The sequence below is a fragment of the Crotalus tigris genome, unplaced genomic scaffold (assembly GCF_016545835.1).
Source record: "Crotalus tigris isolate CLP2741 ecotype Arizona unplaced genomic scaffold, ASM1654583v1 scf7180000024347.1601321, whole genome shotgun sequence".
In the NCBI taxonomy this organism is placed as follows: domain Eukaryota; kingdom Metazoa; phylum Chordata; class Lepidosauria; order Squamata; family Viperidae; genus Crotalus; species Crotalus tigris.
Window position 1 is genome coordinate 321,031 of NW_024100516.1, and position 26,493 is coordinate 347,523.

General features: G+C 46.6%; 1 protein-coding gene across 3 annotated transcripts in view; it reads left to right on the top strand.

Annotated features, from left to right (window-relative positions):
* The window catches only part of SAMD10 (sterile alpha motif domain containing 10), a 41,869-nt gene extending 16,453 nt beyond the window's left edge, over window positions 1-25,416 (top strand). Inside the window, exons 2-5 of one of the 3 annotated variants that reach the window (XM_039326928.1) lie at window positions 8,289-8,473; window positions 14,340-14,508; window positions 17,379-17,519; window positions 24,045-25,416. In XM_039326928.1, coding sequence (XP_039182862.1) covers window positions 8,289-8,473; window positions 14,340-14,508; window positions 17,379-17,519; window positions 24,045-24,256 — 707 coding nt within the window. In that variant the 3' untranslated portion in view covers window positions 24,257-25,416. The other 2 variants (XM_039326930.1, XM_039326929.1) reach the window with 2 other exon arrangements.
* Window positions 25,417-26,493: the final 1,077 nt, after the last annotated feature.

Sequence of the window (26,493 nt, forward strand, 5' to 3'; positions counted from 1 at the left end):
TTACGACCGGTTGAGTAGTCCTCGACTTACGACCGGTTGGGGGGTCACGGCATTAAAGAGGTTGAGAACCACTGCACTAGAGACCCAACTGGCTGTCAACAATTTTTTAACCGGCCTTTTCCGCTATAGATTCAAGGAATTTGCATAGGATGGCGCACAGCAGGCTGGAAAGCATGAGGCTGCAGGCTCCCCACTGGAGTGCCTGCCTGTGTTGCTGGAAATCCCCACTTGACCCCGGGGTTAATAGGTCCTGACAGGGGGAAGTTAGACGTCTGCCGGAAGCTGTTTTCTAGGAATTTCCATTTGCCCATTTGCATCCTGTCCCTTGGAGCTTAATCAAAGCACAGTTGGGGGAGGAGGGATTATAGCCCCACAGCACAAAGAGAAAGAAAGCAGAGGGGGGGTGTTCTGTAGCCAGCGAGTGTGGGGGGGGGCTTAATCCTTCTTGTAATCATAGGCTGGAATCATTTCCTAGAAGGGGAACGCAGAGGAAAGGGGCAAAGGAGAGTCTGGCTGCTCAAGTCCCCCCCCCCTGTGAATTTTCCTTTCTCACACTTCAATCAATCAATCAGAACAGAGGTGGAAGGGACTTTGGGGGTCTTCTAGTCCAGCCCCCTGCTCGAGCAGGAGAACCTATACCATCTCAGACAGGTGATTGTCTAGTCTCTTCTTAAAAACCTCCAGTGATGATGATGATAAAGTTGGAAGGGACCTTGGAGGTCATCTAGTCCAACCCCCTGCTCAGGCAGGAAACCCTCAGAAGAGACTAGACAGTCACTTGTCTGATATGGTGTAGGTTCTCCTGCTTGAGCAGGGGGCTGGACTAGAAGACCTCCAAGGTCCCTTCCAGCGTCTATTCTATTCTATTCTATTCTATTCTATTCTATTCTATTCTATTCTACAATCTGTTTATTCTATTCTATTCTATTCTATTCTATATTCCTGTTCTATTCTATTCTATTCTATTCTACAATCTGTTTATTCTATATTCCTATTCTATTCTATTCTATTCTATTCTATTCTATTCTATTCTATTCATTCCTATATTCTATTCTATTCTATTCTATTTGTATTTCTGTTCTATTCTATTCTATTCTATTCTATTCTATTCTATTCTATTCTATTCTATTCCATTCCATTCCATTCCATTCCATTCTATTCCTATTCTTTGGGGCAGCCCCTTAGATCATGGCTTTTCAACCAATGATACGGGTACCACCTGTGGTACATTGGCACCTGGCAGGTGGTACGCGACCATCCTAGAAAAGTAGCGGGGGAGGGGAATAAACTGCTGCCAGCACCGCACAAGCCTGAGCGAGAGACAGCTGGAGCTGCAGGGCTGTCAAGGCTCAGTGGAAGCGCCAGGATCAGCGCCAGGCTCCAACTGGATCTCGGCGCTGATCCTGGCACTTCTGCTGAGCCCAGAAGCGCCAGTCAGCTGGAATGTTGTAGCATTCCCAGGGTCTTGTGATTTACATTCAGATGCTTGGCAACTGATTCATATTTATGATGGTCACAGTGTCCCAGGGTCATGTGAAGTGACCAAAACCTGCTGCAACACCCAGCAGATGGGGGGGGGGGAATAAAAACCAAACACCCCCCCCACCCCACCTCCGCTGCCAATCCTCAACAGAAATGCTCAGGAGGAAGAGCGCCGCCGGGTGGGCAGGCAGGTGTCTTGCTCGACTGTGGCTTGGGGGGGCACTTTTTTCAGTGCCATTGTAACTTCAAACAGTCACTAAGCGAACTGTTGTAATTCAAGGACTACCTGTACTTTATCACTTTTTTCCTTTTTTTGTCATCAAGCTTTTGACACCTTGCTAGGTGACTGGTGGTACTCAGATGTTGCCATATCCTAAAAGTGGTACAGTGGGTGAAAAGGCTGAAAAGCCCTGCCTTAGTGGAAGACGGCTATCATGTCCCCCCTCATCCTTCTCTTCATTAAACGAGACATACCCAATTCCAGCAACCGTTCCTTATATGTTTTAGCCTCCAGTCCCCTGTTCATCATTGTTGATCTTCTCTGTATTCTTTCTAGAGTCTCAACATCTTTTTTACAAAACTGGATGCAGTATTCCAAGTGCGGCCTTACCAAGGCCTTGCAAAGCGGTATTAACAATTCACGTGATCTTGATTCGTTCCCTCATTAATGCAACCTAGAACTGTGTCGGCTTTTTTGGCAGCTGCAGCACACAGCTGGCTCCTATTTAAGGGATTGTCCACTAGGACTCCCAGGTCCCTCTCACAGTTACTACTATTGAGCAAGGTATCCCCCATCCTATACCCGTACATTTGGCTTTTCCTGCCTAAGTGTGGAACCTTACTTTTTTCACTATTGAATTTCATTTTGTTACTCATTTTGATGAAGCACCCACGTTTTTTGAAGGCAAAGCTGTTCTACTGGTTAATTGTCCTCCCTGTCAGAAAGTTTCTCCTTAATTCCAGGTTGCTTCTCTCCTTGATTAGTTTGCAGCCTGTACTTCATTGCAAGACTCTATTAGTTTGTATTTCAGTGAACCGACCAATCACATGGATGCTTATTCTCCATCGCTAAGCTAAGCCAAACTCGCTTTGTTTGAACCTCGTTCTTTGGATTTTGGGGTGGCTTCAGGTGTTACACGCACAAATCAGTGTAAGAGCCAACATATTGCACAACCCCCTCCCTCTCCCCCACAAATATAGATTGTCCTCAATTTACGACAATTGAGCCAACATTTCTGTTGCTAAGTCAAACGGTTGTTAATCGAATTCTGCCCCATTTTATGACCTTTCTTTCCACAGTTGTTAAGTGAATCACTGCAGTTGTTAAGTTAGTAGCCCGGCTGTTAAGTGAATCTGGCTTCCCCCATTGACTTTGCTTGCCAGAAGGTCACAATAGGTGATCACGTGACCACGGGACACCGCAACCATCATAAATAGGAGTCAGTGGCCAAGCAGTTTGAATTTTGATCACGTGACCATGGGGATGCTGCGACGGTCGCAAGTGTGAAAAACGGTCACGAGTCACATCTTTCAGTGCTGTAACTTTGAATGGTCACTAAATGGACTGTTGTACGTCGAGGACTACGGACTACTTATAGATGAATTGAGGAAGCTGTAGGATTAGGTGGTAGGCAACCTTGGCTCTTTTATGACTCGTGGACTTCAACTCCCAGAATTCCTGAGCCAGCCATGCTGAGGGAAAAGAGAGGTTTCCAAGCTGAGCCATGCTGGCTGAGGAATTCTGGGAGTTGAAGTCCACCAGTCATAAAAGAGCCAAGGTTACCTACCCCTGGTATAGGGTCTCCTGCCTGAGCAGGGAGCTGAACTAGGAATTGAAGTCCACGAGACATGAGGGGGGCATAGTTACCTCATGCTGGCTCAGGAATTCTGGGAGTTGAAGTCCACGAGTCATAAAAGGGCCAAGTTTGAAGAGCCCTATTCTATCTAGTGCAGGGGTAGGCAATCTTGGCTCTTTTATGACTTGTGGACTTCAACTCCCAGAATTCCTGAGCCAGCCATGCTGAGGGAAAAGAGAGGTTTCCAAGCTGAGCCATGCTGGTTCAGGAATTCTGGGAGTTGAAGTCCACGAGTCATAAGAGAGCCGAGGTTGCCTACCCTTGACCATGGGGATGCTGAAATAGAAGTGCAAGAATTAGTCATAAGTCAGTATTTCCAGTGATATAACTTTGAATGGTCGCTAAACAAACAGTTATAAGCCGAGGACTACCTGTACTGAAATATCCTGAATTGATGTATGAGAAATTCTGAACCAGCCACCTTCTCATAAGGAATACAGAGAAGGGGGAACCCCAGCTCCTTCTCTAAGTGGGGTGCGTAAAACCTGTTCAAATGTTGAAATAAAGACTTTTTTCACCCTTGCCCAGTTGCAGAACTACAGACAGCTCCTGCTAGCTTGAGATGGATAGGCTTTATTATGCGAATGCAGAGATAAAATGCATTTTTCATTGGGTTTTGTTAGTCCAGCTAGGTCCTATCTCTCTGCCTATTTATATTTTCCTCTCCCATTTTAAAAATTTTAAAAATTTTATACAATATATATCCCAAATCCCTCCCCCCCTCCCCCACTTCCCAAAGCTGATTGCAGGGTTTAAAATAAACAATCATAATCTATCTAACATTATCCAACTATCTTAGCAATCAAATCCATAACATACTTTAACTCCCTTTCAAAATAAATATTAACAAATTAAGAACAAAAATAATAATATAATTAAACCATAATACTAAAAATAATATAAATTCAACCATATTAAACTATTAATAATAATCTAAAATTTACTCATAAGCTAAATAATACTTTTCAGTCTCATATTTATTCTGAATATAATCAATCCATCTTCTCCAAACCGAAATATATTTTTCTTGTGAATCCTCTCCCATTTTTTAATAAAGGCTGCCTTTGCACGATAGATTTCACAATGGCTCCAGAGAAGCTGGCAAAAATGAATGTTTTTTTCTGAATGCATTTATTCCAGAGCGCATGAAACAAATTTAAGTCAGGTCCCTGGTCTGCCTGTCCGTTGCAACGCAGAGACTCATCTTTCTTTGTCTGGATCAATGACCAGATATTTTTCCTTCAAGGAAGCAAGCTAGTGAAGCTCTGGGGAAGATATTTCCCTTTTTTGACCTGTATTACAAAGGTCAACCATGTGAATCTTGACGTTCTAAAAATCATATTAGTGGAACCGATTGATTCAAGGACGGGTAATCCCCCAGGAATGCTTTTTGAAAAACTCTAGTACATTTCTGATAGAGCTTTGAAGATCTACAAGATGTTGAATTCTGGCCCTCAAAAGAGTCTTGTGGTCCGCGATTTGAAGACTGGCATGAGCAAACACTTTCAAACTTACATTTCCATGGTGGAGAACGCTTCCTTATCTGGGTCAGTGGATCAAGGAACTCCTTACTTGATTGGTTAAAAAGTATCAGTACAACTTCCTAAGGCAAGGAGTCCCATAATTTAAGTTCAGCTGGTTGTTTATTGCTGCAGAAAACTGAACTAGGGTGCCAGTGTAGGAGACCTACCGTTTGTGGATTGCTTTCCACTCTAATGGAACTCTTTTTGTTTGTCCTTTCATGCTTAAAAACCAGGGCTTCGTTCCCAGAGGTCTTCAAACTTGGCCCTTTTATGACTTGTGGATTTCAACTCCCAGAAGTCCTCAGCCAGCGTGCCTGGTTGAGGAATTCTGGGAGTTGAACTCCAGTTTGAAGACTCCTGGTTCAATGAGATCCCAGGTCCTCATAGGCTAGGCATGAAAGCTGGTTGGGTGACTTTGGGCCAATCACCAGGAGTCTATCAGTTCTAGTCCTGCCTTAGACGTGAAAACCGACTGGGTGACTCGGGGCCAATCATCTGAGTTCTAGTCCTGTCTTATGCATGAAAGCCAGCTAGGTGACTTTGGGTTGCATTCATCTCTCCCTCTCTCTCTCTCTCTCTCTCTCTCTCTCTCTCTCTCTCTCTCTCTCTCTCCCTCTCCCTCTCCCTCCCTCCCTCCCTCCCTCCCTCCCTCCCTCAAGCCAACCCATCTCACAGGGTTGTTGTTGAGGGCAAAATAGGAGGAGAAATAGGTATATTCATTGCCTTGATATAAAACAATAAAAGTGGGATAAAACCCAATAAATAAATAGTATAATATGATGCCAAGTTCCAAAGTTGATTCATATCAGAATCCCAAAGTCACCCAGTCGGCTTTTATGCCTAAGGCGGGACTAGAACTCACTGTCTCCTGGTGATTGGCTCAAAATCACCCAGGTGGCTTTGATGCCAAAGGCGGAATTAGAAAACATGGTCTCCTGGTGATTGGCCCAAAGTCACCCAGCCAGCTTTCATGCTTAAAAGTGGGACTAGAACTCACCACTTCCTGGTTTTTAGGCCACTAAGTGAGTTGTTTATGCATCACACGTTATGGTGAACCCAGTCTTGTGATTTACTGACTTGGGTTTAGATTTCAGACAGTTGTGTGAATGCAGACGGGCGGGAAAGATCCTTTGGTGCAGGAGAGCGTCAGAGAAACAGCTGCTACACTGTAGGCTGCAGTTCTCCAGCTGTGTATTCAGCTGCCCTAGAGGCAGACAGGCCTCATTCGAGTCCGTGAACAGCGACACAGATTTATTTGAAAGGAGAAGCCCCGCATCCGCCAAAATATGGCATAAATCTAGCACACCGGGGTGAACAATTTGTCAGCCTCTGACACAAACGACCGTCTGTCGAAGCCTATCTCTAAATTGCCAGAAGGGCTGAGCGCCTGGCCATCTCTGGCCTGCGGATTTAATTGCTCTGGAGTGAGTAAATCTCCTCCATGACCGTTGGCGGCTTTGTTGGGTTCTGTGCCGAAACAAAAGAAGGAAGAGTGTGTTTGTGTGTGTGTGTGTTGGGGGGGGGGGGTTCCTTGAAAAAACAAAGGTCGATGAAATCAGGTTACATGCTAGACTGGGAAAAAAGCAGTAAATGGAAAGTCTAGGAGAGGGGCTTTTTTCTGTCTTTAGGTCTGCAGCAAAGTAATAGTAGTAATAATAATAAAAATAATAATAATAATAATTAATAATGAGGAGGAGGAGGAGGAGGAGGAGGAAGAAGAAGAAGAAGAAGAAGAAGAAGAAGAAGAAGAAGAAGAAGAAGAAGAAGAAGAAGAAGAAGAAGAAGAAGAAGAAGAAGAAGAAGAAGAAGAAGAAGAAGAAGAAGAAGAAGAAGGAGAAGAAGATTGCACAGACTGATTACAAGCAGCGGCATGACAAAGTAGCAACAATGGTGCATTGGAAGATCTGCAAAAAATATCATTTGCCTGTAAGCAAAAACTGGAGGGATCATAAAATAGAGAAAGTCATAGAAAATGATAAAATTAAACTGCTCTGGGACTTCAGAATTCAACAGACAAGCACCTGCAACATAACACCCCAGACTTAACAATTGTCGATAAGAAAGACAAAAAAGTCTGGATAGTGGACGTGGCAGTGCCTGGAGACAGCAGAATATACGAGAAAGAACTGGAGAAGATAACAAAATACAAAGACCTACAAATAGAAATAGAAAGACTGTGGCAAAAGCAAGCAAGGGTAGTACCAATAGTAATAGGCTCCTTGGGTGCAATCCCAAAACAACTGGAGCACACTTGAACACCATTGGCATTGACAAATTTGCTATTAGTCAATTGCAAAAGGCGGCCTTACTAGGAACTGCTTCCATCCTGCGACGATATCTGTAATACCATCAAACATCCACATCTGCCTATCCCATGTCCTGGGTAAGGACTCGATAGGTAGACAAAATGCCAAATCCAGTCTGAACATCTGGCTGACTGTGCGATGATCAATAATAATAATAATAATAATAATAATAATAATTATTATTATTATTATTATTATTATTATTATTATTATTATTATTATTATTATATTAATGCCTGTGTTGTGTTATTGATTGCAGAGAGGGAGTTTCTGCTTCAGACATTTCTCCTGCCTCCCTCTAAAACTGGCAGACATCCTTGTCAATGTTCTGCCATTCATAAGTGATTTTTCCGGGCCTGCAAACCAAGTGTGCAAGCAAACAGTGTTCAGAACTCAAAAGGGTAGAGCCCCATCGATTCTCTGAGGGGGCAACACTGGACCAGCTTTATTCTTCTTCTTTATATATTTATTAGGGTTCTATACCAACTTTACTGCTAACTCAAGGTTCGCAAAGATTCATAGTACTCCTTCCACTTCCTCTTTTCCTGCAAATAACAACCTGTGAGTTGGTTTGGGCTGAGAGGGAGGGATTGGGCCAAAATCAGCCAGCCGGCTTTCATGCGTGAGGCAGGACTAGAACTCACCGTCTCCTGGCGATTGGCTCAAAGTCACCCAGCTGGCTTTCATGCCTGAGGTGGAACTAGAACTCACCGTCTCCTGGCGATTGGTTCAAAGTCACCCAACCAGTTTTCATGCCGAAGGCGGAACTAGATCTCATTGTCTCCTGGGGATTGGCTCAAAGTCACCCAGCTGGATTTCATGCCTGAGGCAGAACTAGAACTCACCGTCTCCTGGCGATTGGCTCAAAGTCACCCAGCCGGCTTTCATGCCTGAGGTGGAACTAGAACTCACTGTCTCCTGGCGATTGATTCAAAGTCACTCAGCCAACTTTCATGCCCAAGATGACACTAGAACTCACCACCTCCTGCTTTCTAAGCCAGCATCTTAAACCCAACACCAAATTAAACCCTTGGGGTTTTTTTTCCTGCGCAATGTTGGGGGGGGGAGTGACCAGTAGCTAGAAGCTGACAAATTATTGTTGCACTTTCTCTGCTCCACAGTGGCGGCAACTCACTTTGGCTTCTGCCCGAGCCTCCTGGAGCACACTGTATCGGCCGAGAATCTCAGTTACCGCCTGCAGAGGACTTCAGGCGGCAATCTCACCTGGCATGACGGGCGAAGCCAGAGGACAGCTGGCGGGAGACCTGTCAAACTCCTTCAGCAACCGGGGACTGAGAACTCCCAGGTAGGTTGACACTGGGCACATCTCCAGAAATAAACAAACCAACAAAGTGCTGAAGGTCTACGGAGATTCTCAGTCATCCAGATCAGGGTTGTCCCAAAGGTGTTTTTTTTCTACAGGCAACCGGACTTTCTTTTTTTTTCTTCGAAGATGTTTCACTTCTCATCCAAGAAGCTTCTTCTGTTCTGACTGAATGGTGGAGAGTGGAAGGATCTATATTCCTGGCAGTCATCTATAATAATAATAATAATAATAATAATAATAATAATAATAATAATGATGATGATGATGATGATGATGATGATGATGATAAAGTTGGAAGAGACCTTGGAGGTCATCTACTCCAACCCCCTGCTCAGGCAGGAAACCCTACACCATTTCAGATGAATGGCTGTCCAGTTTCTTCTTAAAAGCTTCCAGTGTTGGCGCATTCACTGCTTCTGGAGGCAGGTGGTTCCACTGGTTAATTGTCCTCACTATCAGGAAGTTTCTCCTTAATTCCAGGTTGCTTCACTCCTTGATTAGTTTCCATCCCTTGCTTCTTGTCCTGCCTTCTGGTGCTTTGGAGAATAGCTTGACTCCCTCTTCTTTGGGGCAGCCCCTGAGATATTGGAAGGCTGCTATCATGTCCCCCCTCGTCCTTCTCTTCTTTAAACTGGACCTACCCAGTTCCAGCAACCGTTCCTTATATGTTTTAGCCTCCAGTCTGGTCGTTTGTATTCTGTCTGAGAATTGTTGAGGCCACCTGGAGGTTCATCTGTCTCCTCAGGGTCACCTGAGTGGTGCAAATGGGTGTGGAGCCTTCTTGGAACTGCTGGAAGGATTGTGTGATAAACTGGAGATAGATGATGTCATATCCCTCCCCCCTGTTGAGAGAGGGCTGTCTCCAATCTACAACACAGTCCTTTCAGCACACTCATTTGCACCACTCAGGTGAGCCTGAGGATACAGATAAACCTCCAAGTGGCCTCAACAACTCTCTAAAAGATGCAAATGACCAGCTGTCTGCAAGGAGTATAAATCCTTCCGTTCCTCCACCATCCAGTCAGAACTGAAGAAGCTTCTGGGATGAGAAGCGAAACGTCTTCAAGGAAAAACAAGAAAGTCCAGTTGCCTCCTGAAAAAAGCACCTTTGGGACAAATAGAGTACTGCAGTGGCTGCCATGGAGCTACCAGATCAGTAAGTCTTGAAAATATTGGCAGCACTTAGCAGTCTGTGTCATTTGCAGCAAACTTTTGGAAGTGTCTAATTTGAGTTTTGGGCTGGACAAGTCTGCTGACCAGGCCACATGTCGCCCCAGACCAGGGGTAGGCAACCTTGGCTCTTTTGTGACTCGTGGACTTCAACTCCCAGAATTCCTGAGCCAGCATGGCTCAGCTTGGAAACCTCTCCCTTTCCCCTCAGCGTGGCTGGCTCAGGAATTCTGGGAGTTGAAGTCCACGAGTCATAAAAGAGCCAAGGTTGCCTACCCCTGGCCTAGGCCTAGGCCGCTTTATGACTCGTGGACTTCAACTCCCAGAATTCCTGAGCCAGCATGGCTCAGCTTGGAAACCTCTCCCTTTCCCCTCAGCATGGCTGGCTCAGGAATTCTGGGAGTTGAAGTCCACGAGTCATAAAAGAGCCAAGGTTGCCTACCCCTGGTCTAAACCCAACATTGGGTCTTTCAGTGGCATCCTAGGACAGAGGTAGGCAACCTTGGCTCTTTTATGACTCGTGGACTTCAACTCCCAGAATTCCTGAACCAGCATGGGGGAACTATGGCCCTGTCATGACTTGTGGACTTCAACTCCCAGAATTTCTGAGCCAGCGTGGCTCAGCTTGGAAACCTCTCCCTTTCCCCTCAGCGTGGCTGGCTCAGGAATTCTGGGAGTTGAAGTCCACAAGTCATAAAAGAGCCAAGGTTGCCTACCCCTGCCCCAGACTGTCAGTTGCTCAGGCCTGCCATAGAGAATGATCTCCATGTGAGTCAAACATGACCTCCTGCCTAGATCTGAGCGAGCGAGTGTGCAACACACGTTCCAAAGGTGCTTTTTCAAAAGGCAATTGTTTGATAGGGAGAGGAGAGAAATGAATTCAGACTTTTTTGGGGGGGGGCAATTTGCAAAAAAATAAATATATCTGTCTCTAGAAAATTGCTGGTGATGCCGGCTACTTATAACTCTGTGACAAAAGGAATTCTGGAGAATGCCGTTTTCTTTCCGGAGGAGATGCTGTCACTCTTGGGCACAGATTGCTTAGATCAGTTTCCAATTTGCCTTTGGACATAAGCCGTGAACGCCGTCCGTGCAAGCTGCATTTTGCTCCAGTTTCACAAATCAGGATTAGTCAGATCCAGCCTGCTGTGAACGGCCAAGATTTAAAGGGAAAAGTTATCACAGAGCAGACAAAGGAGTATAAAAAGAATGAATTAATAGTACACAATGGAGAATAATGGATTACAGTTAGTCCTTGTTTAGCAACCACAGTTAGGACCAGCCACTCGGTCGTTAAGCAAAGCAGCCAGTAAGTGACACCATGTCTGTGCTTCTGATCTTCCTTCAACTTCCCTATTTGTTTTACAGACCTGCAAAAATCATAAATACAAGAATTGGTCATGAAATTACTTTTTCAGCACCATCATAACTGAACAGCCGTTAAAAGGGGCAGTCACTAAATGAGGACTCCCTGTAAAGTTACAAAAAAATCAGATTCTAATTAATAGCTAAGGATAAATTTCCTAAACTTTCTTAACCACCTCAAAATGAGATTAGCAGCAACTATAACAACATGTATGCGCTTGCTTATAAAAATGTTGAATTAGGTAAAATTGTCTTTTTTTTTTTTTAAGAGGTTCAGTTCTGAGATTGGAAGATTAACTCATGTAGTTTGGTCTTCTCCTATTAGGGTCATATTCTGGGGGACCCTTCATGTGATTTGAATCCTTTGCTGTGGATTAAAGATATACATGCTTGTTTTGGCTGCACCTGCAGCATTTGGAATTTATCATATTTTGAAAAATGGTGGGTATTTTGAAAACAGCCATTGACTAAAGGCAATTATCACCCTGGTCAACACCAGATTTCCAGCAGTGGGTTGTTGATGGAGACATTAGAGAATATGTTTCTCAAACTTGGCAACTTCAATATGTGTGAACTTCAACTCCCAGAATCCCTCATATTAGGGGTGGGCAACTATGGCATATTTATGACCTGTGGACTTCAACTCCCAGAATCCTTCATAGTAAGGGTTGGGAATTCTGGGAGTTGAAGTCCACAGGTCATAAAGATGGCATAGCTGCCCACCCCTGCTATACAGGAAGCCCATTACTGTTTTAGTTGCCTTTTTATAGCATAATTACTCCAGCCTCCTTTTAAAATTATTATTATAACTAAGTTTGCAGCGTATATCATTAGCTCTGTTTCACATAAGTCTACTTTTACTTTGTTCATTGGTTTAAACACAGTAAAAAATATTTTTTAAAAAAAATAAAACACAAAACATAAAGCAATATTATCCTAAGGCTAACTGCCGCTTGACAGTGAACACAAAAACAAAATCTGCAACAGCTGTGAATGAAGGTGACTTACACGCTCGCTTGCAATTCTGCAATTCGCTTGAATTGCAACATTTGCATAATGACATCGTCATTATTGTTGTCTCCCTGCCTTCCTCCCTCCACTGCAGATATGCAGAACTTTTGAGAAAGGTCTTCAGAAGAGAAATAGTTTGGCATCTGCTGGCAATGCTTTTAGCTCGGCCCCTACCCAGCTAGATTTCTCCCAAATCTGTGCAATGGGTTGCGCACAACCCATTTAACCTACAGGTAGACCTCGACTTTAGTGCATGTTCAGTTACAACGACACTTGACTTACTTTGCAACCTCATCAACCTTAGTGATCTTCAGTCATCCGAGTCATGGTTATCCCAAAGGTGCTTTTTCACGAGGCAACTGGACTTTCTTGTTTTTCCTTTGAAGACATTTCGCTTCTCATCCCAGAAGCTTCTTCAGCTCTGACCGGATGGTGGGGAAGGGAAGGATTTATACTCCTTGCAGACAGCTGGTCATTTGCATCCTTTTAGAGAGTCGTTGAGGCCACTTGGAGGTTTATCTGTGTCCTCAGGCTCACCTGAGTGGTGCAAATGGGTGTGGAGCCTTGTTGGAACTGCTGAAAGGTCTGTGTTGTAGATTGGAGATAGAGGATGTTGTATCCTTCCCACTCTGTTCAGAAAGAGCTGTTCAGCTTTGAGACAGATGGCCTCTTTGACCCCTCTTTCAAACCGGCCAGTCCTCTTTGTCCAAAATCTTTCCATTCCCCACCATCCAGTCAGAGTTGAAGAAGCTTCTTGGATGAGAAGTGAAATGTCTTCAAAGAAAACAAGAAAGTCTAGTTGCCTCGTGGAAAATGATCTTTGGGCTGAAGGAAAATAATAATAATAATGATGATGATGATGATGATGGAAGGGATCTTGGAGGTCATCTAGTCCAGGGCTTTTCAACCTTTTCACCCATTGTACCACTTTTAGGATATGAGAACATCCGAGTACCACCAGTCGCCTAGCAAGGTGTCAAAAACTTGATGACAAAAAAAGGGGGGGGACTGATAAAGTACACGTAGTCCTCGACTTACAACAGTTTGCTTACTGACTGTTCAAAGTTGCAATGGCACTGAAAAAAGTGCCCCCCAAGCCACAGCCGAGCAAACACCTGCCTGCCCACCCAGCAGCGCTCTTCCTCCTGTCCAAGGTTTTCATTGTTGTGAGCATTTCTGTTGAGGATTGGCAGCGGGGGTGAGGTGGGGGGATGTTTGGTTTTTATTCCCCCCGTCTGCTGGGTGGTTGCAGCAGGTTTTGGTCACTTCACATGACCCTGGGACACTGTGACCGTCATAAATATGAATCAGTTGCCAAGCCTCTGAATGTAAATCACCAGACCCTGGAGATGCTGCAACATTCCAGCTAATCAGCGCTTCTTCTGGGCTCAGCAGAAGCACCAGGATCAGTGCTGAGCTTCAGCTGGAGCCTGGCGCTGATCCTGGCGCTCCCGCTGAGCCCTGACCGCCCTGCAGCTCCAGCCGTCTCTCGCTCAGGCTTGTGTGGTGCTGCCACCAGTTCAGCTCATTCCCCTCCCCCGCTACCACTTTTCTAGGATGGTCGCGTACCACCTGCCAGGTGCCAATGTACCACAAGTGGTACCCGTACCACTGGTTGAAAAGCCCTGATCTAGTCCAACCCCTGCTCAGGCAGGAAACCTAGCCCAGTGATGGCGAACCTTTTAGAGACCGAGTGCCCAAACCACAACCCAAAACCCACTTATGTATCGTCGGGTGCCGGGTGGGCGTGGCCCATTGGGTGGGTGTGGCCCATTGGGTGGGCGTGGCTGCGGTGGTAACGGCAGACTGGGTGGGACTAAAAAGTTCAATCAATCAGTACCAACTTTGTGAGATCTTTTTTCCCCCCCGCAAGAAGTTGAAATTGATTGATTGATTGAACCCCTTTTTTTTGCACACAGCGGCGGAGGCCTAAAGCGAAAAGGTTTTATAAAACTCAGCTGAAGGCCTAGAACTGGGGTGACAGCGCGCGTGCCCACAGAGAGGGCTCTGAGTGTCACTTGTGGCACGCGTGCCATAGGTTCGCCACCACGGCCCTATACCATTTCAGACAAGTGGCTGTCCGATCTCTTCTTCAAAAGCTCCGGTGTAGGAGCACTCATAACTTGCTGACTTAAAAAAAAAAAAAGTTTTATTCAGGAATAAACATTAGTGCATCACTGTTCTATTTAGGAATAAACACGGGTGCAAAATTCTTCAAAACTCCCGTTTTGTAACGATGCAAATTCCATGCTCCATAATGCTGCTGTCTGCTTTTTTCTTCCCTTCTGGATCCTTGTAGAGCCGCACTTATGAGCAGTACGGGATCTACCACACCAGCCCTACCTTGGGCAGCCTTACCAAGCCGGTGGTGCTATGGACCCAGCAGGATGTGTGCAAATGGCTGAAGAAGCACTGCCCACACAATTATCTCATCTACGTGGAGGCCTTCTCACACCACGCCATCACAGGTGGGCATCCGTCAGGGCGCGCTGAAGGGGGGGGGGGCGAGCCATGGACACTCAACAGGTCTCGCCCTCCTTGACCCAGAAGGACTCTGTGCTCTCAGTGGGTTTGGTTTTTTTCCCCCCCCCCCGACTGTCCCGTCGTGTTTTGATTGGTCGGTTGGTTTTCATTCATTCATTGGGATACTGGCCTGGATTACAGTTAGAATTACAATGACAAGCAGTCCTCAACTTGCAACTGTCTAGTGACTGAGAAACTTAGTGACTTAGGATCATTTTTCACACTTATGACTATTGTATCCTCCTCCACCACCCATTCCTCCCCTTCTCTTCTTCTCCTTCTCCTCTTCCTCCTTCTCCTCCCATTCCTCCCCCTCTCCTCCTCCTCTTCCTCTCCTCCTCCCATTCTCTTCCTCTCCTCCTCCTCCTTCTCCTCTTCCTCCTCCCATTCTCTTCCTCTCCTCCTCCTCCTCTTCCTCTCCTCTTCCTCCTCCTCCCATTCTCTTCCTCTCCTCCTCCTCCTCTTCCTCCTCCTCCTCCCATTCCTCCCCCTCTTCTCCTCCTCTTCCTCTCCTCTTCCCCTTCTCTTCCTCTCCTCCTCCTCCTTCTCCTCTTCCTCCTCCCATTCTCTTCCTCTCCTCCTCCTCCTCCTCCCATTCTCTTCCTCTCCTCCTCCTCCTTCTCCTCTTCCTCCTCCCATTCTCTTCCTCTCCTCCTCCTCCTCTTCCTCTCCTCTTCCTCCTCCTCCCATTCTCTTCCTCTCCTCCTCCTCCTCTTCCTCCTCCCCCTCTCCTCCTCCTCTTCCTCTCCTCTTCCTCCTTCTCCTCTTCCTCCTTCCATTCTCTTCCTCTCCTCCTCCTCCTCTTCCTCCTCCTCCTCCCCCTCTCCTCCTCCTCCTCTTCCTCTCCTCCTCTTCTTCCTCCTCCTCTTCCCATTCCTCCCGTTCTCTTCCTCTCCTCCCCCTTCTCCTTTTCTTCTCCTCCTCCCATTCTCCTCCTCCTCCTCCCCCTCCTCCTCCCCCTCCTATTCTCCTCCACTCTACAAACCCCACTCCGTTCTTGAACTGATGATGTTACCTAGTTGGGTAATGAAACATCTGCAAGAAAAAAGCCAAGCTTGGAGAGCACCGAGGATCCCCTCAGTTCAGCCCTGAGCTATGAATATTCCTCTTCTGTCCATCACAGGGGTGTGTGGGTGTGTGTGTGTGTGTGTGTGTGTGTGTGTGTGTGTGTATACATACATACATACATAGATACATACATACATACATACATACATACATATCAGAAGATGAGAAATCAATTGAATGCTATCTTTGGATGAGGTGTGTGCCTTTGTTACATGTGTGTGGCTTTTTTGTTTGTTGTTGTTTCTTTTAACTTATTTCCTGCATTCACAAAGACCAAGAGCTTCATCACTTCACTGCCCTGGGGGCAACAATAATAAAATACTAATGGAACCGCTCCTTCAGTTCCTTCGCTTGGAAATAAAAAGAGCCTCTTGAATTGGACTCAGAGGAAGTGGAGGAAATGGAGAGGTGATGAGGCCGCTCTGCCAACGGCCCCTAGCTATGAGGAGCAAGGCATGATGGGAAACTCCGATGCCTTCCTCGGGGAGAGGCACGCAAGGTTGCCTCTGTCTGCCCAGGCGGCCCCACAGAACGAGGCTGGGTGGGCAATAAAAGTTGGGGAAACTGGCAAACGCTGCCTTCGGAAGTTCACCCGTCTCGATAGACCTGGTGGTGGGCAGTTCTTAAGAGCAATGGGCTTTCAAGAATGAGATGAAGAAAAACGAGATAGAGAGAAAGGAATTTAACATGTATTAGTAAGTTAAGTGTTGGAACCCAGACAAATATAGGTAGGTAGGTAGGTAGGTAGGTAGGTAGGTAGGTGGGTGGGTGGGTGGGTGGGTGGGTGGATGGATGGATGGATGGATGGATGGATATAGAGATAGAGATAGACAGAGATATGTATATAGAGATAGATATGTATATAGAGATAGAGAGATAGATATAGATAGATAGAGAAAGAGATATTTAGATAGATATAGATAGAGAGAGAGAGAGAGATTTAGATATTTAGATAGATAGATAGATAGATAGATAGACAGACAGACAGATAGATAGACAGACAGACAGACAGACGGACTGACAGATAGATAGATAGATAGAGAGAGAGAGAGAGAGAGAGAAATACATAGAGAGACAGAGAGAGATAGATATAGATAGAGAGATAAATATATAAAGAGAGAGAGAGAGAGAGAGAGAGAGAGAGGGAGAGAGAATGATTGTGACCCTCAGTACAGCTGTGCTCCAATTATTTAGTGACATCAGATCACCGATATAATCCATTTATTTTCTTTCCATCTGGTGTGTTTCCGTTTTGTTACCGAATGTACCCTGTTATGTCTATAGCTGTATTAGTGTCAATTGCAACCAAGCAAACTACATATTAAAAGGTTGCTTAGAGGTATTCATGTAAACCAGTGGTTCTCAACCTGTGGGTCGGGACCCCATTTGGGGTCGAACGACCATTTCATGGAGGTCGCCAAACCACGCTGTCCACCATTTTTTTCCCTTTTCCCTAGCTGTCCTCCCTCTTATTGGTGGCCACACCTACTTGGGGGTCACCACAACATGGGGAACTGTATTATGGGGTCACGGCATTGAAAGGTTGAGAACCACTGATGTAAACGGATGAAAATAAATAAATCCAAGTCGCCTGGGGATTGGCGCAAAGTCACCCAGCTGGCTTTCATGCCTGAGACAGGACTTGAACCCAGAGCCTTATCCACGACTACACCAAACCAGAAGAGCTTTCTCTGAGCGGGGTGAAAAGGTTGTGAGAAGAACCATTCCTTTGCTTCCTTTTTGGCAGGTCGGGCACTCTTGCGGCTGAACGGGGAGAAGCTGCAGCGCATGGGGATTATCCAGGAGTCTCAGCGACAGGAAGTGCTCCAACAGGTGCTGCAGCTTCAGGTGCAGGAGGAAGTCCGCAATCTGCAGCTTCTCAGCCAAGGTAGGATGACTAGAAGTAGATGTCTGTCTGTAGACACATCTTTAAAATGATCAGTGCTAAAAGCAGTGAATGGAATAGCTATCTTCGGCCTGTGCGTCAGGCGGAAATTCAACAGAGGGAGCTAATAACCCTGCTCTTCCCTGCCCTGATTCGTTGCAACCATGGCTTCTCATTTTTCCCCAGATGTTGCAAGCCGCATTCTTTCTCTCTCCTTTCCTGCCTGGTGTATTTTAGATTTATTTTTTTGTAAGTCTGCAGTAGCACAAATACCCACTCACACAAAACCAGGTAAAGTCCTGTTGACCCCACACGTAAATCTTTATTTACAGCTTACACTCGACCGTTTTGGTTAGTTTGTGCTTCATTGCCTAATGTAAACTCTGAAAATTGGTTGATGTGGACATTAGATTTCAGGGTTCAGGATTCCAGCTGTTCTACACGCCCCCAAAACAGTGCAGTTATACAACAAGGCCATGCCAGCCTTTTGCCCCTGGGATGCAAATCTATAGATTATACAGTTCTGTCTCGTTATTTAGATTTTTTGTTTTTAGATAACCTTTATTGTCATTTTTTTACTGTGGGCAGAACGGCACGCATTAAAAATGAAATTTAGTTGCTTGCTCTCAAAGTGTACACATACATAATACACATTTAAAAATACTTTTTACAACATACGTATAGACTAGGGGTAGGCAACCTTGGCTCTTTTATGACTTGTGGACTTCAACTCCCAGAATTCCTGAGCTAGCCATACTGAGGGGAAAGGGAGAGATTTCCCAGCTGAGCTATGCTGGCTCAGGAATTCTGGGAGTTGAAGTCCACCAGTCATGAGGGGGCCATAGTTCCCCTATGCTGGCTCAGGAATTCTGGGAGTTGAAGTCCACAAGTCATAAAAGGGCCAAGTTTGAAGACCCTTGGTTTAAATATTTAAATATTTTTTCCTCACGGTCACGTGATCAAAATTCAGGCATTTGGGCAGGGGTAGGCAACCTTGGCTCTTTTATGACTTGTGGACTCCAACTCCCAGAATTCCTGAGCCAGCCATGCTGAGGGGAAAGGGAGAGGTTTCCAAGTTGAGCCATGCTGGCCCAGGAATTCTGGGAGTTGAAGTCCACGAGTCATGAGGGGGCCATAATTCCTCCATGCTGGCTCATAAAAGGGCCAAATTTGAAGAGCCCTATTCTATCTAGTGCAGGGGTAGGCAACCTTGGCTCTTTTATGACTCATGGACTTCAACTCCCAGAATTCCTGAGCCAGCCACGCTGAGGGAAAAGAGAGGTTTCCAAGCTGAGCCATGCTGGCTCAGGAATTCTGGGAGTTGAAGTCCACGAGTCATAAAAAAGCCAAGGTTGCCTCCCCCTGGTATAGACCTACACCCTTACATATAAGTAACATATAAATATTAATCACTGTCCATTTTGAATACATAACGGAAGGAGGACGCTTGAGAGTTCACAAGGTTTAATAGCCTCAGTGCCCTACCCCAGACATGCATGGGCATTTATATCCTTGGGCCTGTTAAATTTGCTGTGATTTGCCTCTCAAAAGGAGGAGAGAGAAAAAAAAAGTAGAGATTTTATTTTCCTATAGCAAGTAACATGGATCCCTAGAGATCTTAGGAAGCCATGGTTATTAGCCATGATGGCAGTGGGACTTCCTCTGAAGGCCGTCTGCTGGGAGACTAGGAGGCTTTCTTGGGTGGTCAGTAAGAACAGCATGTTCTCACTCTTGGCAAGATGTGTGGACTTCAGTTCCTAGAACTGCTGGCTGGGGAATTCTAGGACAGTGGTTGTGAGGACCCACCCCACTTTGCATCTTAAGAAGACAGAACTCTTGGAATAATTCTTCCAACAGGAATCCTTTATTAAGAGAAAATGGTTGCAGGCATGCTAGACAGGACTTGGGGTTCAAGCTCTCCCATTCAAGGTTTTAAGGGGTTCCCCAGTAGTCCCACCCAATCAACCCCCCTTCCAGTGATAGTTTCAAGTATCACAATTCCATCCCCTTTCTTCTTCCGTCTGGATGGAGACTTCAGATAACTACATGAAAGGCAATTACTCTTCTTTGATATGTTAAAGCTTAGAGGCCACAATAAACACACATTCAGTCCTTTGAAGTGTGCTGAAGGAAGTGAGGGCCATAAAGCCCCTTTGCTCTCCCCCTTTTCTCCCTCTTATGGCAGAATCCAGAGAAGGCAGAATTGGGAGTTTCTATGTTTGATAATTAAAGATGAAATATAATTGGATTCTGACATCCGGCCCCTCTTAACAATAAGAGAGATCCACCAGGGGTTCGCCTTCCGAGCTGTCATCTGAGGCATCCACCGTCCCTGTGGTGTAGGCTGGAGTTCTTTCCCCTTGGTGAGCAGAGGTGGGGTTTTCTGCAATTTCCATCATTTTCATGGCTGTTTCTTTTGGCTTAGCTGAATACCCTCTGGGTTTGTTGATTGGGGATCTGTCTGGGTTGTGCTGGGGGGCCTTTGAGCGGCATTCTACAGCTCGATGCCCTTCTCTTCCGCACTTGAAACACCCCATCTGCTTCTTGGCTGTATCCGATGATTTCACCGGTTGGTGTGTCAGCTCAGGCGGGGGGCGGCTCCATTGTTTTCCTCGGCGATGCCTCTTCAATATGTCGATCTCTGCTTCCTCTGCCAAGACGTACCATTCCTCAAGTCGATGTGGGTCTCCTCGGGGCAGGCAAGCATCATATAGATCATAGTTTAGTCCGTCTTTGAAACGGCCAAGGAGGATGTCTTCTGGCCAATTCAGTTTGCTGGCAATGGCTCGGAATTCTTGTGTATACTCAGCCACTGGGCGTTTGCCCTGCCTCATCGTTGTTATTCTTTCACGGGCTTTGCGATCAGCCAGGGGGTCTTCAAACCGTCTTCTCAACGAGGACATGAAACGGTTGAAGTTACTGAGTTCTGGGGCATTGGAGTCATGCAGGTTCACCACCCAATCTGCAGCTGGTCCATCCAGGGCAGATTGCACGATCCGGATGCGGGCTTTGTCGCTGGGGATGTCCTGCCCATATTCCTCCATGTAGCTGAGGACTTGGGTTAGGAAAAACCCCAAGCGTGTTGGCTCCCCTTTGAATTTCACCTCCAACGGTGGACGTCTTGGAATGGATCGGTGCCTCCATTGTGGGTGGTAGTGTCTTCCGTCCAGATTTCCATCTGTGGTCCGGTAGGGGGTGGGAGCTCCTGGATCAGTAAATGTCCCTGGGGTTGCAGGTTCCACGTCCCCCTCGGTGTCTCTCCCTTTGTGGCTCCAGGAACTGGGGCGGGCGTAGGGCTCAGGAATCTCCTCTCCTAGGGAGCTGAGAGTTCTCTTCATCAGGTCAATAGCTCTCTCTAGGATCCAGTCTGAGTACGGCATACAGCTTCCTCCCTCTTCACTTGCGTGCAGGGATTTCTCCATCTCCTGCTTCCATTCTGGTTGCTTGGTTCCCCGTCTCAGGGTCACTTTTCTTGATTCCTTTCCCCACTCGCTTTTCTTTCCAACGCCCATCGACCAGCGAGGCTTGTGGTCCTGTGTCTCCACCACTTCTTCTTCTGAGAAATCTGGCCTCTCGGATCCCAACATCTGGCAAGGTTCCAACTGGGTCAGCGGCTCTCTTTCCAGGGAGTTTTCTCCCTCTCTTGCTTCGTTGTCTGACATGGTAAATTTTTGCAAAATCCCCCGGCAAGGGTCTACCTTCCAGGTGGATTAATTTTGCAAGTCCTGTCTAATGTGAGGACCCACCCCACTTTGCATCTTAAGAAGACAGAACTCTTGGAATAATTCTTCCAACAGGAATCCTTTATTAAGAGAAAATGGTTGCAGGCATGCTAGACAGGACTTGGGGTTCAAGCTCTCCCATTCAAGGTTTTAAGGGGTTCCCCAGTAGTCCCACCCAATCAACCCCCCTTCCAGTGATAGTTTCAAGTATCACAATTCCATCCCCTTTCTTCTTCCGTCTGGATGGAGACTTCAGATAACTACATGAAAGGCAATTACTCTTCTTTGATATGTTAAAGCTTAGAGGCCACAATAAACACACATTCAGTCCTTTGAAGTGTGCTGAAGGAAGTGAGGGCCATAAAGCCCCTTTGCTCTCCCCCTTTTCTCCCTCTTATGGCAGAATCCAGAGAAGGCAGAATTGGGAGTTTCTATGTTTGATAATTAAAGATGAAATATAATTGGATTCTGACAGTGGTTCTCAACCTTTTTAATGCCGCGACCCCCAACCGGTCGTAAGTTGAGGACTACTCAACCGGTCGTAAGTTGAGGACTACTCAACTGGTACAGCACCGTTTGCAGAATGGGACTTTTGGCGGGCTCAGCAGGGCAGAGACAGCCTGGACAATTTCTATTGGCTTTTGAAAGCCAATAGAATTAGACTCTATTCAAGAGAGTCTATTCTATTGGCTTTCAAAAGCCAATAGAATAAAAGGAAGTAGCACAGCTAAGGAAAAGGGGAAAAAAATGGCGGACTGCGTTGTTTGGCGATCCCCATGAAATGGTCGTTCGACCCCAAATGGGGTCCCGACCCACAGGTTGAGAACCACTGTTGTAGGAGAATGTCTAGTTGTCAACTTGCCAAGGTTGAGAAACATTGATTTAGAAAACCAGACTGTTGAACTAGGCCAGGGGTAGGCAACCTTGGCTCTTTTATGACTCGTGGACTTCAATTCCCAGAATTCCTGAGCCAGCATGGCTCAGTTTGGAAACCTCTGCCTTTCCCTCAGCGTGGCTGGCTCAGGAATTCTGGGAGTTGAAGTCCACGAGTCATAAAAGAGCCAAGTTTGAAGACCCCTGGTTTAAATATTTAAATATTTTTTCCTCATGGTCACGTGATCAAAATTCAGGCATTTGGGCAGGGGTAGGCAACCGTGGCTCTCTTATGACTCGTGAACTTCAACTCTCAGAATTCCTGAGCCAGCCATGCTTAGGGGAAAGGGAGAGTTTCCAAGCTGAGCCGTGGTGGCTCAGGAATTCTGGGAGTTGAAGTCCACGAGTCATAAAAGAGCTAAGGTTGCCTACCCCTGCACTAGATAGAATAGGGCTTTTCAAACGTGATCCTTTTATGACTCGTGGACTTCAGCTCCCAGAATTCCTGAGCCAGCACGGATCAGCTTGAAAACCTCTCCCTTTTCCCTCAGCATGGCTGGCTCAGGAATTCTGGGAGTTGAAAATCATGAGTCATAAAGGAGCCAAGGTTGCCTACCCCTGAGCTAGATGAACCAGGTATTCGATCCAGCCAAGCACCGCTTGTTCTTCTTAATTCATGGGAGGTTGGTGCTTGTGTAATGGGTAAGCAGGACGATCCCCATGTGTAACTCACTAAAAAGGTCATTAAAGAGGGCAAGAGAGTAGAAAGAATGGTATTCTTGTAGGAGGATCTTCCCCAACGCAATGTTCTCCAGATGTTTTGGACTCAATCAAGTTTCTGAGCTGAGTTTGACCTCTGATGAGGTTACCGAGTTTTCATAACAGCACTATAGAAGTGGTTGGCCAGGATGGGTCTTTGACTTCCCCAGTCTAAACTGGAAATTTCCTTGTGGTCTCCTGTCCAAGCTGATTTGGATTTCCTTGTGGTCTCCTGTCCAAAGACAAACCACATCTAATCCCTTCATCCTTCATGAATTATAAAATTGTGGGAAACCAGCCCCATTGAAAGGTTTGGGGCAGCTGCCCTACACTTTTCTCTCTCTAACTCTTCTGACTTCTCTATTTCTCTGCTCCATCTCCGTCTCTCCTTTCTTCTGTCCTTCCCCCCCTTCCCCATTTTTTCCTTTCTGTTCCCCCACTCCTCGTTGTCTGCTCCCCACCTTTCTGCTGGTCCCCCACTTCCGCAGCATCCATCTCCTTCTTCAAAGTTCTTTGCCCTCCCCAGCTCAGAAGCCCACTGGCTGGAGCTTTGCATCACCAGGGGGAGATGCCTGATAGTGGACTTCGATTCCCAGAATTCCCCAGGCCACACGCTCTTGCAGGGAACCCTGGGAATTGAAGTCGATACTCATCAGGCAATCCTCCAAGTTGGGAAAGCTGGGCCAGGACCTTGGAGAGCTCCTGTAACAGCCTTGGCCAAGTATCCCATTCCTGCAGGAACGGCCGGCCAAAGGAATATCTCATCCCGCCGACTGACCCCTCATTTTGCTTCCAACACTCGATGTGCAGCCTCCGTAATATTGCCCACACAACTCCATTCCCTTGTGTGTCTTTTTTGCACGCCCTGGTCTGTCGCTGCCGCTTCTGTACTTACTCCTTTTGTTCTTCTTTTTCCACCTTAACCCCTGTGTCCCCCCTCCCCCCCCACTCCACTTGCCTGTCCAGCCTCTTTTGGAAGTATCTCCTAACCCCCTGATGTGCACCGTTGCTGAGCTCTTCGTTCTGCCTGGACCGTACAGACTTTGCGCATGGCCAGCTCAGCCGCATGCCGGGGGAAATTAGAACGGGATTGACCCCAGACTGTCTCCCTTGGGGTGTATGATACGCTCCCAATCTCCCCTTCCTCTCTTTTAACCCCTCACTGTCTATGTAGAGACCAGCTCTTCTTTGGTTGAGAAGTCCCAGCCCGCCAAGGTTCCAGCTTCGGGACTAAGGAAGTGCAGCTTGGCGAACTGCGATGTGAAATTTTCCCCCTGGCCAAATGTTGGCTTGCGAGAAGGATCTTCCAACGACGTCCTGCTGGAAGAACACCAAATGTTGGCCAAGCAAGTGGCCCAGAATTCAGGTTTGATCTCCGATCTCTGAGCTGGGCAGAAAATGGCTTTCCCAGACTAGTCAAGGAGTGGATCCCAACGGGCAGAGCGACTGAGCCCCGGGTTCGAAAACAGCCTTTGCTACTGTGGACGAGTGCAATCAGGTGAGCAAAGTTCCCGGCTGGACCTCCTTCTCCCATTGGAGTAAATCAGACCTGAGCCGCGAAGTTGTTTTCAAAAGAGCCCCTTTGCAAACTTTGGCAGGAGATGGACCTGGACCACGAGGCTCAGACGCGCTTCTTATGAAGGACAAGAGCGAGGAGCATGGAATGCTAAATGTTGCTACTACTCTGTGAGAAACAGGTGCATTGGGAGGGTGGGGGTGGAAATGGGGTAGGGGTGGAACTTCAACCATTGGAGGGATCCTGGAACAATGTGATTTCTATAGACATATATAAATATTCATTCATTTCACGGAGAGAAGCTGACCGGTAACAAACAGGAGGGGAAAGCTGGAAATCAGAGGGTCTTTCCTTGTCAAACCAGGAGAATAATTAGAGAGAGGGGAGGCAGGCGGGTGGGGTCAGCAAGCCCAGGTTTCAGGGCTACAAAAGAGGGCTTGATGTTCCTGCTTCACACTCTTTGGGGAGAACATGGGAAGGACTTGAGATCAGGGCTAGGATGCTTGCTTAACCTTGGAAGCATCAGAGTCGATCCCTGAGGCTTTTAAATAAAAGCATTACATTTCTGCCCCCAAATCGTGGAAGACTGTGTAGACCCTGGGAGAAAGGAAAGCTGCGTTCACAAGACACAAGGATCCCCATCAGTCAAAATGCTGGAGGCTGACTTTCCAATGAGGCTAGGATTGTTTGGGGGATAACCTCGGTTAGGTTATTTCACGGATCTTCAAACTGGGCCACTTTAAGACTTGTGGACTTCAACTCCCAGAATTCCTCAGCCAGGCACGTGTGCCTGGCTGAGGAATTCTGGGAGTTGAAGTCCACAAGTCTTAAAGTGGCCCAGTTTGAAGACCCCTGGGTTATTTGGTGGGTGAAATGCAAATCCAGTCCACCTGAGCATATGATGGTTCCGTATATTAGGAGAACTATATATATGTAGGTCTTTGGTTATTTGGGTTTTCTCCCACATCAAATTGGAAGTGTCTTGGCGACATTTCGACGAAGTCCCATTTGTCATCTTCAGGCTGGTGTTTTCGGCTTCGTGCTTCTAGGAGCACGAAGCCGAAAACACCAACCTGAAGATGACGAATGGGACTTTGTCGAAACGTCGCCAAGACACTTCCAAGAAATGGGGTACTGCTAGCCCTCAACTTACAAACATTGTATAGGGTTTCCTGCCTGAGCAGGGGTTGGACTAGATGACCTCCAAGGTCCCTTCCAACTTGTCACCGGGGTTAAGTGGATCACTGGAGTTCTTAAATTAACAGCACAGTTGCCACGTGTCTAAATTTTAATCACAATACCATGTAATGTTTGTAAGTGTGAACGATGGTTGCCTTGTTCCCCAGTGCCATCATAACTTCAAGGGGGGTCGCTAAATGAACTGTGTGCCGAGGACCGCCCATAGGAGAACTGTTGGGTGGGCTTCTGCCTCAGTTCTCCAAAACAATCCTGGCGTGCCTCCTATCAGAAGAACACTTTTATCTTTTTCCTCTGCACTCACGCCAGTATGTTCTGCGCACTGCTGGGATAAAAACAAAAGCTAGTGATCCTTTATCTTATACAGAGACCATACAGGTGGTCCTCGGTTTACAACGGTTCGTTTAGTGGCCGTTCAAAGTTGCAGCCTTGTACAAAGCGACTTGCAGCATGATCCTTTTTCACACTTACGACTGTTGCAGCATCCCCGTGGACATGCGATCCAACTGGCTCATATTTATGACAGTGGCAGTGCCCCAGGGTCACGTGATCCCCTTTTAGCGACCTTCTGCCGTGCAAAGTCAACCTGGAAGTCAGATCCACTTAACGACTGTGTGACAAACTGAACAAGCGCAGGGATTCCCTTCACAAGTGTGGCGAGAAAGGCCTTAAAACGGGGCCAAGCTCGCTTAACAACTATCTCGCTTAGCAATGGAAAAGCTGGGCTCAACTGCCGTCATAAGTCGAGGACCGCCTGTACGAATGCATGCGCCCTGGAAGGAGAAGGCTGGGATGGGCTGCTCTGAGGATAGGTTGGGAATACGATTTGAGGGACTCTCCTGGGGCAAGTCTCAAGAAAATCGGATTTCTTGAACTCTCCCGGTTGTTTTGAGGTTTTTGAGTTACCGGG